The 16,873-nt window shown below is 40.4% G+C and overlaps 1 protein-coding gene across 1 annotated transcript; it reads right to left on the bottom strand.

Annotated features, from left to right (window-relative positions):
• Positions 1-296: 296 nt before the first annotated feature.
• Positions 297-16,538, bottom strand: ISOC1 (isochorismatase domain containing 1). Its single transcript, XM_048292180.1, has 5 exons — positions 16,207-16,538; positions 6,581-6,700; positions 6,195-6,398; positions 5,695-5,811; positions 297-1,792 (listed from the first exon to the last, which is right to left on the bottom strand). The coding sequence occupies exons 1-5, from the start codon at positions 16,504-16,506 to the stop codon at positions 1,646-1,648; spliced, it is 888 nt and encodes a 295-aa protein (XP_048148137.1). The 5' UTR covers positions 16,507-16,538; the 3' UTR covers positions 297-1,645.
• Between the last annotated feature and the right edge of the window lie 335 nt (positions 16,539-16,873).

Below are 16,873 nucleotides of genomic sequence, written 5' to 3'. Positions count from 1 at the left end.
ATACCAGAAAAGAAGTTTTAAAGTAGGTCAGTGATATAGCACAATGGTTCTTAACACAACTTGCATCCCAGCCTCCAGCTTGAAGCATAATGTTCATTCCTCATATTCTGGAGTGTTAAATAACATTGTAACTAGATGCAGAAGACAAAAATCATTCAACATTATCCATCCTTGATCTTTACACAAAATTCCCATGACATCCATAGAACTTCCACAGCTGTACAAACTAGAACAAGGTCCACGGCAAACACAGCTTTCAGGATTTGCTCTTCAATAAATATCAGAAGCAAAAGAGAGACAGCAAATGTTAACTCTTTATTTGTTTTGAACATATAAAGGTTATATGAAACAATTGAAACAATTTTTATTTATGAAACAATTCTTTTAGAGCCATCTTGTGGGGAGAATAAGGAATTTAAAACAATACATGTACTTTAACAGCTTTTCTACCAAAAAGATCAGTGTTTATTACGATATCTTCTAGCACTCTTTTAAAAAAATAAATGTCTCAGGCACACTGTAAACTTTATACAACATTGTTTAATCCCCTAGAACATGAAGGAAGTGCCTTTATGAACAATCACATGTTAAAAGATTAGTTCTAGATAGAAAAAATATATATCATTATGCTAATTATGCTATTTTCCTGAAGAATGGTTTGGGGCCAGATTCTTTTCAAACTCCACCCAACTACAGCCCACAAAAAAATGCGCAAAAACCCAGAGAAGCTGAGCCTTCTTTCAGAGCCCTCTTGAGTAAATTGGATAGAATTATTCAATCTAATTAAACTGGGGGTAAAACAACGCAAAATATACCTAAACTTATTAGTAGATTTAGCACTTGAACCTGAAAAGTTTTCTTTCTTAAACATCCTTAGCATTTCCAATTTAAAGCTTTGGTAATACCTGCAAGTTCTGAAGGAGTTTACACCAGCTGTTTACAGAGAACTCATTACATGACAGTGTTCTGTTTGTATACACCTAAGTGAAGTACAGCCTTGGACAGTCAATTTCAGTATAGTCAAAAGTCATGATGCAGACTTCAGCTACCTAGGGCAATCAAACATCAGCTCTGCCTAATTTATGTGTCTTGTCTATGAAGCAAAGTGCTTAAATTTTATCCTAGAGAACAGAAGCGCACATGTAGTTCATATATCTTACTCAGTCTTAATTTATGCCCTAATAAAATACTTCATTTACATAGAACATTAAAGCGTACCACATCACATTTATCCAATATGTAATTATCTTCTATTAATACAAAAGTAAAACAGGACATTACAGAACACTTGCAAAGCACACAATCAAGAGGTGTCACAGAAATATGGGGGTTTTTGACACAATCACAATCAGTGTATAGTATGGACTAGCAGGCACCTCTGTTAATTTATTTTTTTTTAAATAAAGAAAGAAGTTTGACTACAAAAGGGTCCTACGGTACCCCAAACCTCTGACAGCTGTAACTAAAGAGAACACACTGGCACCCAGACATATAACCCGACAATTTTGCTAAGGCAAGCACAAGTATGTAAATTTTAAGTTTTACACTCCTACCAAACTTAGAGCAAAAGAAGGTGTACATGTGCGCTTATAGCTTTCCTTCCCCTGTAAAGAGGACAGTGAGATCTACTTCCTCCATGCCTACTTTAAACTTTAGAAAGGAGCCCTGACTCAGGGGCACTTGCCTTAATGAGATTTTGGATTTCTTTGAATTTTGGATGTTCTTTATCAGCTACCAGCTGCAGCAATATTGCTTCACTAGTAGTAACTATAATTCCAGTACGTGCAAGACGCTGAAAAAGAAAAGAGCAGAGAGGAAATAATGTAAGATATTTGCAAATGTGAATGAGTGTATTTTGTAAAAAAAGACATAGATAGCATTGTTAAAAACATCTTCTATTAACAAAAGCACTGCCAATTCCTTTCCAGCATTTCTTAGTGGTAACATTTATAAAGCTAAGGTGAAAATTGACTGGGTTTAGCCTTTCTTATGGCAAAAGGCTGCCCTGGATTACAAATACGGCTTTCTCCTTGAACAGGATTCTTTCCCCAAGTCAGATTTAACAGGCAGCAGCCCCACACATCTTAAAAACAACCCCTTCCCCTTGTATGACCCAGAGAACAGCTTTCTTCACTCTCATGCAGATTTGAAGGGCCTGGGGAAAAACAAAATAGCAGGGTCCAACCTAAAAGCAAGAGCTAGAAATTATAAAAATTTCTTCTTCGGTCCTTGTTACATACCAGCTGTTGGACTACAGAGCACACTAGTAGCAATAATCTCTGGAGACAGAAGGAAAATCTCTTCTACAGACATTATAAATCATACTGGCACAACAGCAGCTCTTTTTAAATGACGTATGAATTCATTACAGGCAGTAATTCCAGAGTTAGTTCTCACAGGCTACAGGATAAAATGCATAGCTGCAGAGAAAGCAAAACCAAAAGAGGTCTGCTAGACCTTCTAAGTATGCAACTCAACAGGGCTTGGACTTCACATAGGCCAAGGCACAGGACTTATTGTTAAGTTACTGGACTTTTAAAACTGTGGTTGTTGCTTACATAGCAAAGTTATCTTCAGCAAAAGCTGACCAACCCATACCCCCCCATCATCTTCCCAGCCATCATACAGATGCTTTGGCAGTAAAATTCTTCATAGAGTCAGCTTTCCCTACATCATCATCTACTCAGCTGCATGCTCCACCAAATCTAATGGGATCCTGAATGAGCAAATGGGCAAATGGCATAGAATAGAGATATGCACATATTGGTTTCAACTGTAACCACTAAAGCAAAGAGAAGCTCCAGACTTTCTAGCTGTTCAATTATAAAGCAACTGATGGGGGAAAGTTATTAATTTTAAGGGACCAGCCAGTAAAGTATATGTAACTACCGCCTAAATAAAAACAAACTAACAAGGCTAGATTTACTGAAGTCAATGCTTCCTGCCTGCTGTAATAGCAACAAGCCTTGCAATATTCTTAAGATGAAACAAAGCAGCTACCTTCCTCAGCTCTCCTAGTCCATACAACCATATTTGTTAAACCTCACACACATACAAAGAAGAAGAAAAATAGGAAGATTAAAATGAAATATCATGGCAATATTTTCAAGATAAGCTTCTCCAAGAATACAGAGGTTTTGGTTTTCACTAGTATGGATGAGAAAAAACCCCAGACTCTTAAAAAATCACTGCCATTTGTGAAATGTTGATTGAAAAGAGAGAACATCATCTTTTTAAAAGCAAAACATACCATAACATGTCAAAGAGGCTGGCATTGGCTTATACCTTTTCTAGGACTACATATAATTTTTATAGATTTCAGATTAGCAGAAATTAAGAGATGCGTTTGCTAAGTATATTGGATGATTTCCAAGGAAATTACAAGTTTTTTTAGAATGCTGTTTTTGACAAGAAGGAAAGTATCAACAGTATATTGCATCCACACTGCAGAAACAAGTAGAAAAGATGAAGAAGAGAAAAGAAATCCAGCAGGAGCAGACTAAACTGTCCCAATCCAAGACCAAGCACGGGCATAAGGCATCTTCACCACACAGGGCAGAGATTCAGAACAGTCATAACCTTGAACTGTTGGGCTGAGGTTTTTCATCAATGAAAATTTTGAGATTTTTTTGGTTTCTGGGGATTTTTTTAACTACAAGCTGTTGTCTGCTGTCATTTTTAAGCACACAACAGAAGTGGAGTCTGTTATCCAGGCAGACACAAAAGCTTTTGATATCTGTTAAGTCAAATTGTACTTCCTAGTACACCCTCTCAGATATTTGCATATTCATCACCAGCACAATCAAAACACATCCTATGTGATGGGAACTGTGGAGAACTGAAGGCGCAGGTGGGACCAGATGGGAGTTACTTGAGGTTACTGAGGAAGCTAGTTGTTATCACTGCAACATCACTCTTTATTATTCTTGAAAGGTCAGTCTGAATAGAGAAGGGCTGTGTTACTGTGAAAAGGTAAATATTACACACATCTTCCCAGAAAGGTAAGGAAAAGGGTCCAGGAACCCTGATCAATAAAAGTCGTCTCAGCTCACCAGTTTGCACAAGTTTGCACAAGAGACAGTGTTAGACTCACTCATTAAAAGAATGTGACTAGGGACTGTGAGCTCTATGGTGAAACCAAAGCAGGATTACCCAACACTTTGGTATGCTGCCCGCTTCACTAAGAAATGTAATGCCACAGTCAATCAGGATTAAGGACATGTCCAATACACATCCCTTTCTCCTCCTCCCAAGCATGCCCATGTCTTGCTTGCTCTAGCCCACATCCCTCAGTAGCATTTTTAATCGAGGCTCTGTAACACAAAAAGAGGACAATGTTGGTATGTGCTGCCATGTGCAGCAGAGAAGGTGTTACTGCTGGCTCAACACTGCAGGGCAGCAAGTGTTTGCTGAGTCATATTACGATGACATAATGGACCACAGCAAAACACTTTCTTTTGCTTACTGAGAAAGCATTGCAAAGGCATACTAAAAAGTTACCAAAACCAGAAAAATTTACAGCCTTTGTATGCAATCACACTTTTAAGATCAATACCTTTTTAACTAGAAAGTAAAGCAAAGCTAGCTAGTCACTGTTTTAACCTCTATTACATTGGCCCAACTTCTATGCTTACAGACACTGTGTAAGTGATAAATGTACAAAAACACAATAAGGCAGACAGATTTCAGGTTTTCTATATTTGTTTTGTCTCCTACTGCTGCTGCACCACATTGATTTGGGAAGTCCATGACTTCAGTCACTCCTGTACTCTGTGTGTGTCCCTATGCTCTATGTGACAGTTGACATTAGGTTTCCACTTAATCAAAGTCATGGGTTTCATCAATCACTATATGCTGGGGATTTCTCTTTACCCTTTAAGAAATTAAGTCCTCTCAAAATCTATGAAAAAGTATAACATGCTGTGGTTATTATTAGTTTCTATTTCCAAATAATTGTTAGAGCCCGAAGCAAAAATTGCAATACTTAATGTATGTATCAGGTTTTGATTTCCAACAGTGATGCCTGTAGGCAAGTTAAGAGTACACCATCAAAAAATCATTTGCATGAATTTGTTACCACATAGTTGTATGTGCTTTTAAATCCTCGTTACTTTTATCTCCACTTTCTCAACATTAATTTGACTAAGCTCTTAAAAGCAGGGGGAGGGGAACCTTTACTATAATCAGGGTCTTGAGATTAAGCTTTAATTTGCACTGATGAGGTAAAGCAGAAGGAGGGACAGACATAGAACAAGGAGCTTTGAACAGGATCACTTACTACATTTCATTGCATTTCAAGAATTTCCACACCTGAATAAATAAATTCAACACCTGTTCTTTGGAGCAACAAAGCCAAAAGCTTTATAGCACTTTTACTCTGCTAGAGAGATAACACTGCATAAAGGGATATGCTAAAATGCTAATGTTTATACAGAGTAACCTATATCGTATGAAACAATCACTTCTAAATTCCAAATATCCCAAAGTGGGTTATGCATATTAAATCACAAGGAGAAAAAAAAGGCAGTAATTCTTCTCCATCTTCAATGCTATTTTAAGAATCAGAGCACTCACCTCTTCTAAAATCTACATTTATCCACTGCTTTGTCCTTAGAAATTCCTTGTTAGCTTACAATAAGCAGGGAACTTAACATACAAACCCAAAGTGAAGAAAGCCTTGACTAAGAAACTTACCTCAAGAGCAAACATTCTGTCCATCATACTTCTTGAGGAGGTGGCATCAGCTACAATATGAACTTCCAGACCTCTGCCAATTAATTCCAATGCTGTTTGCTGGATGCAGACATGAGTCTACAGGGGAGAAATCAAAGGCAAAAAAGCCACCAACAAACCATTATTATAAAATGAAAGTAACACAATCCCAAATTACATAATTACATAATTAATTAGAGTTCAAATACGTATTTTTCTACCCCTGGCATTACTAGGGAACTCAATATGCATTTTAAATGCCAGCTAAGATTGAGACAGGTGCCTGTAGTTTATAAGTATCTCATTTCAAATTTTATTATGAGGTAATATTAAAGACAACACAAAAATAATTTATTTTGTAGAGGATATCTGAGCTCAAAGTAATATTAATTGAGTTGATTTTTTAACTACAGAAAGCAATGCCCCCTTTGAGGGCCAACAGATGTTACCATAAACCAATATAAGAACAGCGAGGCACCTACTTCTACTCCAAAGAGGACAATACTGCGGACTCCAGGGATCTCTGCTAATGCTGCTTCAACTTCTGGCAACACCATCGAAAATTTTGTCTTGGGAAGCACAAGTTTAGCTCCTGTTAAATCAATTTCTTGCACAGTGCTGCCAAGACCTTTGGGATACTGTTCAGTGACAATAACCGGAATTCCCAAGAGCCGTGCACCTTGGAGCTGCAAGGGGACAGAGAAGAAAATATAAAGAAAAAAAAAAGAAAAAAAATTATTAAAGAACAATAATAACAAAGGCATTGTTATTACCTTAGACTAAGTAATTTTTAGACTGTTTATAAAATAATAGTTTACAATGAGTGATCAAAACTCAGTACAAGCGAAAAAAAAAAAAGCAAACATACCAGTCGTTGGCCCACACTGATGATATCACCAAAGTATTTGATGGCAGGCCGGAACCGTTCTTGCATGTCACAACAGAAAAAAACAGTGCTTGAGGGTGTCAGGTTGCCCAAAGTAGTAATCTGAAAAAAGAAATAAAGGTAATGTTTTCCATGGCGGTGGACACCTTTCAGAAATGCAGCAGAATGACAGTCTGCCATACCTCTGCCAGATAATGGATTTGTGTTGTTTTGAGTCAAAATAGGAGAAAATTTTTTCAAGCCCGATTTTAGTATGTTTCTAAATTCAAACGAATAGCTGATACTGAACAGTATGGTATAGTCATCAATACATAATCAAGATTTTATTAGGTGGGAAGCACAAGTCAACATAAACATACATGGAAATTTCTGAACTTTGAAGGGGGCAGAGGAAAATACTGCCTAAAGTACAGCAAAAAAAAAGAAAAAGTAACAAAAGCAAAATTACATTCTTCAAATTAATTTTTAAATCCACAGTTCTTGGAAATTATATAGACTCAGGATAAATTAAAGTTAAAAAAAATATTCAGACTTCTACTTGTTTCCAAATTTCATATGTACATATATTTTCAATACTTCCATTGTGTAGTCAATTTGATTTGTCTATGACATGTTTCAGCATAAGTCTGATGTAAGTCCAAAGGCTAGAATGAAAGCAGAGAAGCCTGTAAATATTAGAAACTGAACTGAATACATTTTAATGAAGAAAAAGTAATCTCCTAGAGTTTCCCTCATACAGGCTACCAACTGGGGTAGAAGGGAGGGGATAAGAAAAATAAATCAAATATTTCATTTTCTTACACTTAGAGTGCTTTGTATTTGTATAAGTAAGTTACTTGCACTACCTATAGAAACAAAGTAGAAGCTACAGGGAAAGAAAATAGCTACATACTATCATTTAGTTGTAAGGCAACTCAAAAGAAATTACATCCATTCAGGAGTTTTTCAGCAGACAGATAAACTGAACTAAATAGCGAGCTTCTGGGAAGTACACATTAATTATATACACTTCATTTTCTGCAAACTGAGGTTGTAATGTTTTAAACTGAAACAAAATTACAAAATCTGTAAAAGAATGTATTTCTGAAGAGTGCAGATGTATTGGGTTCAGATGACACGGTTTTGGTAGTAAGGGGAGGCTGTAGGGGTGGCTTTCATGAGAAGATGCCAGAAACAGCCTAGTGTTGAGAGAGCACTAATGCCAGCTGAATCCAAGGCAGATCTGCTGCATCAGTGATGCTGGTGACAACTCTATGCTAACATATTTAAGAAAGGGTAAAAAAACCCACTGTGCAACAGCAGCTGTGAGAGGGGAGTGAGAATATGTGTGAGAAACAGCTCTGCAGACAGCAAGGTCAGTGCAGAAGGAGGGGTGGGAGGTGCCCCAGGTGCTGGAGCAGAGATTCCCCTGCAGCCCCTGGTGCAGCCCATGGTGAGGCAGCTGTGCTCCCACAGCCCATGGGGGTCCATCCACAATGGAGCAGAGATCCACCTGCAGCCCCTGGAGGACTCCACAGCAGAACCTTGAAGAAGGCCTGTGATGTACCTTACAGAAGGCTGTGACTCTGGAGAGCCCATGCTGAAGCAGGCTCCTAGCAGGACCTCGGACTCTGTGGAAAGGAGCCCATGCTGGAGCATGTTTGTGAAGGACAGCAACCTGGGGGAAGGACGCACATTTGGGAAGTTCATGACATACTATGTCACATGGGAGGGACCCCATGATGGAGCAGGGGAAGAGTGTGAGAAGGATGAGTGCAGAGGTGAAGTTTCATGAACAGACCATAAACCCCATTCCCCCTCCCTCTGTGCTGCTTGAAGGCAGGAGGTAGAGAAGTTGGAAGTAGAGCTAAACCTGGGAAGAAGGGAGAGATGGGGAAGAGTTGTTTTTACATTCGCTCTTATTTCTGATTATTCTAGTCTATTATTGATCAGCACTATATTAAACTAATTTCCCCAAGTCTGTTTTGTCTATGATGACAACTGGCAAGTGATCCCTCCCTGTCCTTACCTTGATGCACAAGCTTCTTGTCATATTTTCTCCCCTCTGTCCTATTGAGGACTCGTGATGGAGCAGCTTGGTGGGTTATCTGCTGGTCAGCCAAGGTCAACTCACCACAAAGGAATTGGGAATCCATGAACATTCATTCCAAAATTTTAATTGATTCACCACATCTCTCCTGAGTAAAATGCTGTTGATCTCAATTCCCAAGGCTGAAAAACTACAATAATGGCCATGCTTAAACATATGCAATGGCCTGTTCAGACTGTTGGGAAAATTATTTGTATGAGAACAATTGTAAATGCTAAATTCCCTCAACGCTCAGATTCATTACACTACTACTATTAAAGCAGCAAACATTCACAAACATGGTTCCTCCAGTCCTTGTGAGCCAAACACCAACCCTATTAATACATGCAGTTACAGAGGCAAATGCAGTAACAACCAGAGTGCAGATGACGTAACACTGGGTCCACTGATACCACAGAAGACAGAAGAGCATCACAACAAGCATTAGGGAAATCTTTTTCACCAGGAAGATACAGCTGCACTGAAAAAGGTTACCACAGTTGTGAGATCTCCATCCTTGGAGATTTTCAGCATTCAGCAACGCAGCAGCTGATTTGACCAAGCGGTTAGGGAAGGCAGCCTCAAGATATTTTTCCCAAATAACACTTCTGCAACTCTGTACCAGGTAATGAATGAGGCCTGGGACCAAGAAAGATTGAACATAAAATTAAATAACCGCCTTGCTCTTGAATACCATCCATCTACATGCTTGACCAATGCAAAAAGCAGTTGGCAGGCAGTACTAACGTACAATTCAACACCACAGGGAGCACCTACTATGACCCATTTCAACTCTGGCACTTACGACCATCACAGAAGTCAATCATGACATTTAACTTTCCCACCATTCAGCAATAAAAATAGAATAATTGGAAAAGACAATATTTATAAGTGGGGCTCCTACTCATAAAATGTGTTATTTTGTCTTGGCATTTATATGACAAACAAAGACTTATTTTCTCCTATAAATCTTTCCATCACTTTAAAAGCTGTACCAGGGGAGGTTTAGGTTGGACATTAGGAAGGATTTCTTCACAGAAGGAGTGACTAGATATTAGAATGGGGTGCACAGGTAGGTGGTGGAGTCGCTGAAGATGGTGAAGGTGCCATGACCTAGTTGACATGGCAGTGTTCAGTCATAGGCTGAGCTCAATCTCAGAGGTCTTTTACAGTCAAATTGATTCTGTGATCCTGTAATTTTTTAAGATCTTTTTGAACTACCACAAACCATCATGGACTGTAGAATGGTTTATGTGAAGTTAATCTACTGCCTTAGTGTACACCTTCCTCTGCCAACGCAGCAGATGGCACTACCATCCTTAGCAGATGAACAAATGTGAATAGAGTAGGAAGGTTTTCAAAAAGCTGCATAGTCTGCCCCACAGAAGGATCAAACAAACATAAATATTCTTCACAGATAACTACATGGTCTGACCCATCAGCAATAGACCTCCTATAAAACTCATCCCACATCTCTATTACCTTTATCTTTCAGTGTTTTCTCATTCACAGCTCCTTTGCTGCCATTTAAGAGTTATTTCTAGTTACGTCCACAGTGAATTTGAAACACGAGAGCATTACCATCGTCCTTCACATGGATAACCACGTGAAAAGCCTATTATCAGACCTCAAGACTCAGACCTCGCCTTCCTTTAGGCCTTCCCCTCCCCTTCCTTATTCTAAAATATATCTAATGCTTTTAGTATTTCTTCCTACAACTCAAATTATTTTCATGGTCCTCCCTGGGGTAGTTTTTAAATTGCAGTCTGGAATGAGGCACTCAATACTACTATCACAGTAGTGTTTCTCTGCCCATACTACTTCACTGCACTAGCAGGGCCTCAAATATCAGCCAATTCACAGCCCTTTCAGGCCCTGTTTATTTTGTACTTTCCAGTACACTATTTTCTCATTTCATAATTGATGATACTTAGACCCCTAAGGTGCATTTTGAACTTAAAAATCATCCCTTAAACTCTCCTTCATCTTTTATTTGTGTAGCTGATTATTTCTACATTGCTACTTCCATTTTGAAGTGCATCGTATTATACCCTGTTTCTCCAACTTGTCCTGAAATACCTGAATTCTGCTTCCTCAGAAGCTTGCAGTTCCTTCCAGCCTGGAATCTTCTGCAAAAACAGTATTTGCCCTAAGTTTTGTCAAGGACAAGGACAATGGAATAATTAAAAACAGTGGATTTGGAAGCTGTCTTACAGAGCACAACTCTTTATTCTGATTTGACAGTGAACTGCAGAAGAAAACTGACTGTCTTTCCGGCCAGGGAGTATCCTTACAGACTTCCACTGAATCTCATATGTTCATGTCAAAAATCACAGGCACCTGTAGCAAAAGCACTATATCTGCTTTTCTTTATTGTCAGGTTCGTTTCATATGATTTAATTTATGTATTCAGATTCACACCAGCAGCACTCTAAAATAAAGTTGTGCCAACTATATATTTGCTAAATAAAAGCTTTTACAAAATCTAACACAAATACTTCATATATTGATCTTCATTTTATTTCTGATTAACTTGCAGTCTGAATTGTGTCAGAACAAGAGGAAACTGGAAAAAATAGATGCTAAGATCAAAGAGTCAACACTTGCTGATGGTGCCTGGAAGAGCAGATGTAGAAAGGACAGAGAGCAGCAGAAAGCAGCTTGAAATTAAGTTTCATAAATAGCAGCTAACACAGTCCATAAGTAAATTCATGTAAGTACTTGCCATGTATAAAGAAAAGGTTTAGTTTACTGGTTCCTCAGTGTGCTACGTAAATCCTACTGCTCACTTGCTTTCAATGCCATCCTCCTCTTCTACAATGATGCTGTGTCAGGGTCATGTGACACCTCCACTTCCCATCTCCTGACAGTGAAAATGACCCAGACCTCCCCAGTGCTGCAGCCCAAAGAGCTGGGGTGAGGGCAAAACTACACCTAAACATCAAGTCCTGGGCTGGCACATCAACACCTGTTTGATTTCACTGTGGAAAGAGGCAGGCTGGGCAAGGATTGTGAGCCACTGCAATCATACAGTACCTGCCTGAATCTACCCTGAATATAACATTTACTCAGCCACAATAACATTAAACAACTTGAACTCAAAAGAAAAGTAAAAAAGAAAATCAAAATCCAAATGACCTGAGGTTCCTCTCAATAGTATATAAGCATTTCCATTTGTTGCGCTTCATTTCTCTTAGTTAGGATTTTCTGTCCTCTAACTGAAGGTTATCTACAGCACAACCAGAATAGGTACATCAAATGGCCACGTAACCTGATGCAGCTCTTTTACCCAGCTAAAGAAGTCATCTCTAGGACCTTGTCCAGACCAGGATTTAAAGGTATGCTGTCACGAGTTACATACAGCTTTAAATCCTCCTCTAGAAAAGACCTAGGTGGGAAAGGAGAGGTGATTTTTCACATCTATTTCATCTTTGCTGATTATTATTAATCAGACAAAAGGTGATTGTGATGAAGTCCTGTAATTACAGGTTCAGTTTTACAAAAATATTCACATATACTGGCTTTTTATCTGTACTTTCCCTGCTCAAGCTCCAGGAAATCATGATACATACAAAATGAAATTTCCTCACAGTATTTCTAATGAACAAGAACCTGGAAGCAAAGAAATAATCCCATTTGACATCACTAGTCACCTCATAAATCTCACACCAAGGTTACCCACTAAAAGGGCAGACCAGAGGATGTTGCAGCCTCGGTATTTCAAGAATGGCATAAAAAAAGACAACAACAAAAAGAAGCTACCATATTTTCTTCTCTTGTATTTCTAAAAGGAAATCTGTAAGATTCAGTTGTACTTTGCTGCCTATCTTTCAAAGCAAAAAAGATTGAATAAGATAGTTTAATGTATTTCAGGAGAAAAATAGGTTACAAGTGTTTCAATTTAGAAACATAAATATTTATCTTATGCTAAGCCAATGTGCAGCCTTTTACATGCAATTCAGCATTTTCAAAGGACAGATTCAGTTTAAAAAGCACTTGAAGTTCATATAACTAATGTAGTACAAAAGTCTTCAGCAAAATTTAAAATTACTAATATGCTTGCTGCACAGTAAAGATACACAAAGAAGGAGTCTGGATTTGAGGAAAAAAAATCCTCTTTCAATATTTTCAGCCTTTTTTTTTTTTTCCTTTTTTAAGGTTCCACATGCTGCTTTTCAAAAAACTCATTTATTTAGGAATGTACTAATATATCACCCTAAAAACCCCAAATAACTCCCCTGCAATTTATGCTTTGATTTTTCCTGATCTTCGGAAAATGGACTTGGGTTCCTGAGTTGATGTTAGTTATAGTTCCAAACTATCTGAGCAATATCAGATATGTGCAATAAGAGTGAAAATCTGTGTATAAGTTGTTACATTTTATTTACCTTATCATTCAGCAACACTTGACTATCATTCTGCAAGCAGCTTTTCTCAAGAAAGACGCACCTGAGACATCAACCTGTCTCAAAAAACCCATACTGAAATAGTTTATGCAATGATGTCAGCAATAATTTTACCCTTTTAGATTCAGTATCTTAAGGTTTACCAGTTTGTAAACATAGAGCACAAGTACTGCTGAGGAGAAGTCACCTTGAAGTTACGACAGCAACTGTGAAATAGCCTCTCTTGGTTATATATTTGAAAGCTGCCTGAACTCCTCTATAACACAGCTGTAATGTGCATATAGCTGTCTTTTCTTTGGATAACACCAAGGTCTTTTTCCTTACTTCTCTCCTCCAAAGGCAGCTACAATATTACAGCAGGACAAAATCATTTTTGTAGCACTACTTAACAGTATTTAGAGGAGATTAAAGTGGTCCTGCATTCTCTCACCCAAAGTATAAATATTATTTGTTAAAAGACTTCTAAAAGACTTAAAATTTATGAAAAGCAGATGACTCCTTTCAGCTAGTACTCAGTCCCTCCAGTTGGGAAAGGCCTGAGGAAATGTCCCTCTTCACTGCAAGTCTGTGGTTGAAGCGATTTGAGTTGAGGAGTGGCAGCCAGGCAGAACATCACAGTGTAGTGCACCCCACCAGCCTGCCTAACACTGTGGGGCCATCAAAACCTTAAATGGCTGTTTCATGTCAGGACACCCAAAATAAACAAATGTACATATATGAGGATGGTACAAAGGCATAAAACAACTGGGGAGCAAATGTCCCAGTAAAGATCAAGCCTTGAACTCAGTTCATGGAGTGGCTTTCCAAGGGCAGCATATGGCAATTTCTCCATGGGATTACTGGCCCCCTCAGCTGCAGGGACAGGAAATTGAAACAGCCCAGTCAAACATCATTTAGTGCTGACATTTTGTGAGCTATTGTATCAAAAGGCATCCTTCTATGACAGGTTTGCACAGGAATCAAAACGGAAGGATACCATTCCAGAGCTTATGGGCACTAGCTGCCCTAAAGGTTAAAATGCTACCTCCAACTAAATGCATACATGTACTTCAAGAAACATGCATATAAAAACACTGAAATTATTGTCTAGGGGTACAGATGCTAGCATCTGTGAATTCTAATTTTAAACCAAAAATATCTTCCTAAATATGCAAGTCTAATCACAGCAGCAAGCAAAAGTTGTCCCTCTTGAAACATACATCCAAAACAGTGATTCAACTGACTATGCCACACACAGAGTTAACAAATCAATGTTGTGTGTAACTGCAGATAAAATATCAGGGAGGGAGGGAGGAAGGGAGAAAAGGAAGGAGGGAGTGAAGGGAAAAAAGGGCATATAATATAAGTGGCAATGCCTGAATGAATATACAGAAAGTATAATATTCCCATCACTAAGTCCTAAAGGTCTTAAAAAGCACAGCTGTGTCTGTATCATACCAAATATTCCTCAAACAAGTGATCTCTGAGCACCTGTCTCTGGCTTAAGGCAAGCTGACTGACATCATTGTAATGTCTCACTTGAGATGTCTTCAGCTCATTCACAGCTGCTGAAACATATCAAGGAATAACCCACAAATACCATCCTATTCATATCAGCAGCTGCAACTGTCACAGAACTGTAACAGTACTGGTATAGGCAGGCAACCAAACAGGAAATAATGCATAAAATACTAGTTCATCCTGAATCCCTGCAGCCAAAGCTGTTTAGCACATTTGCACCCTGGGAATGATGTATCCTTCCTTGTCTTAATACTGACCTTTATTCCAAGAGATATGCTCTGCTACAAATGCTTGGGCTGCATTTACAGTTTCAGTGCAGAAGGCATCTGCAAGAGAGTCTTTGCAGAGTAGTGTTATGCATGCACAAATAAGAACCAAAATTTTGACCTGCAACACTGTTACATGCCCAGATTACACAAACTCTGTTTTTAAAACCCTTGCTTTAATTAGCACCCATATCAACTCTTCTTGCAAGTTGGAAACACTGTCCCTTTCCAGTTTTTCTGATTGGGTCCCCGTAAATTCTGTTTACAACACAGAAACAGAAAAGTTTTAAACTGAATATGATGAGTGTATGAGAGTTAATAATAAATAATAAAATAAGTTATTAAACTAGTTTGGTCTTCTCAACCATTCTTTCCATCCATAGACTTAAGGGAAAAAAAAAAAAAAGATTCCAAAGGCATCCTTGATGCAAACAGGCCACCTTGAGAGTTTATGGGTACAAGACACTATGATTAAGCAGAGTTTACAAACAGCATTTATTAGCCATTTCTGAAAACATTAAGAGAAGACAAGCAATGTTTCAGCTTTTATGATACCACTTTTCCAACTTCTTAGAAATGTCAGCTAGACAAACTAAAACTTCTTAATTATAAATTTAAAAAGAATGTTCTGAATGAAAACAACAATGATGTGGGGTTTATTACTGGGATTTGTTTTGGTTTGTTGAGTTTTTTTTAAGTTGAATTCTTGGATACTGGAGAAAGGAAGAAGCAATGTGTTCTGAATGGAAGTATTACAGCACAGCTTGCACCAATCTCTAGTGGGCATAAAGGTATCTTCATAGGAGAACATCTGTAACTGCGTCTATCTGGCAGTCTGGCTTCCTCGTTTGTGGCTACAGAACTACACAGCTATAAACCTGTATGTCGAAAAGGGCTTTTAGAGGCAGAGAGGGGTACAGAGGTCCGGACGAACTACAATCCAAGGTGCCGAGTTCTGGCAGAGCACACGTCACCGGCACCCTTTGAGTTTCCACCTTGCAGCATTATCTCCGGTTAAGGCCGGGTAGCACCAGCCGCCTGATTTAACAGAGAGCATCGATTACTTCAGCGACCTGACTTGTTTTCCCATTCATGACGCCAAGTAAGTTCTGGCTCTCTGAACGCAAAGCCCGGTTACCACACGCGTGTGGCGCAAAGCGCACCTGCCTCCCCGCCTTAGGAAAACAAAAGTTTCCACGGGGAAGCCAGTCAGCGCGGGCTGTGGGGGCTGCGCTCACAGTCCCAGCCCGCTCCAGGATCCCCCATTTCTCCCGGAAGGGGCCCGGAGCTGCCGCGGCGGGACGGGCGGGGCTGCCCGCCCTCACACGCACCTGTGGCGGCCGGCGCTGCCGCGCCGCCGGGTCTCACCTGGATCTGCAGCGGGACCAGGCGCACCTTGCAGCGCTCGTTGACCAGGAAGCCCTTCGGCAGGTCGATGTACTGGCTCCACTCCTCGGCGAAGAGCTGCACCACGAACTTGCGGTGCATGTCTATCTGGTCCCCGTACAGGCTGAGGAACTTCTGGATCAGCAGCTCGTAGCCAGCGCCGTGGGGCACACTGGAGGGCCGCGCGAAAACCGAAAAGCAGAAGAGGACGGGCACAGAGCCGCCGCCCGCTGGCGCGCAGCCCCCGCCGCCCGGAGCAGCGCCCGGCTCCGCCGCCGCCATCTTCAGGGACCGCCGCGCCGAGCCCCGCCAGCTCGCTGCGGTCCCTGCCGCCGCTCCTCCTCCCGCCGCCTCCTCCCCCAGGCCGGCCGGGCGGTGCCGGCGGGCCCCAATCCCCGCCGCGGCTGCTCCTGCTCCTCCTCCCCGCCATGGGACTCGGCCCTGCCCCGCAACCCCACGGGGTCGAGGGCGCCGCCGGGCGCCTCCGTGGGGCGAACACGGGTTCCTTTGGGCGGGGGGACGGTGCCTTCCCTGCTCAGGCGGGTGGTGAGAGGAGCAGTCCCAGACGGGAGCGCCCGCCCTCGTCCGGGCTGGCGGAGGGAGCCCGTGTCTCCCAGAGAGGGGCAAAGGGACACCGCCGCTGTGGCGG

This window comes from Corvus hawaiiensis, chromosome Z, assembly GCF_020740725.1.
Source record: "Corvus hawaiiensis isolate bCorHaw1 chromosome Z, bCorHaw1.pri.cur, whole genome shotgun sequence".
Taxonomy (NCBI): domain Eukaryota; kingdom Metazoa; phylum Chordata; class Aves; order Passeriformes; family Corvidae; genus Corvus; species Corvus hawaiiensis.
Note: the sequence above shows the minus strand (reverse complement) of the source record. Positions and strands in the feature narration are given on the sequence as shown.

Bases quoted from the DNA above. Each gene is read 5' to 3' on its own strand.
- ISOC1 (XM_048292180.1), bottom strand. From the start codon at position 16,506: ATGGCGGCGGCGGAGCCGGGCGCTGCTCCGGGCGGCGGGGGCTGCGCG. The intron at 6,701-16,206 runs GTGAGACCCGGC...TTCTTTTTTCAG, and splicing joins TGGTCCCGCTGCAGATCCAG to ATTACTACTTTGGGCAACCT. The intron at 6,399-6,580 runs GTATGTTTGCTT...GTCCCCTTGCAG, and splicing joins TCAGTGTGGGCCAACGACTG to CTCCAAGGTGCACGGCTCTT.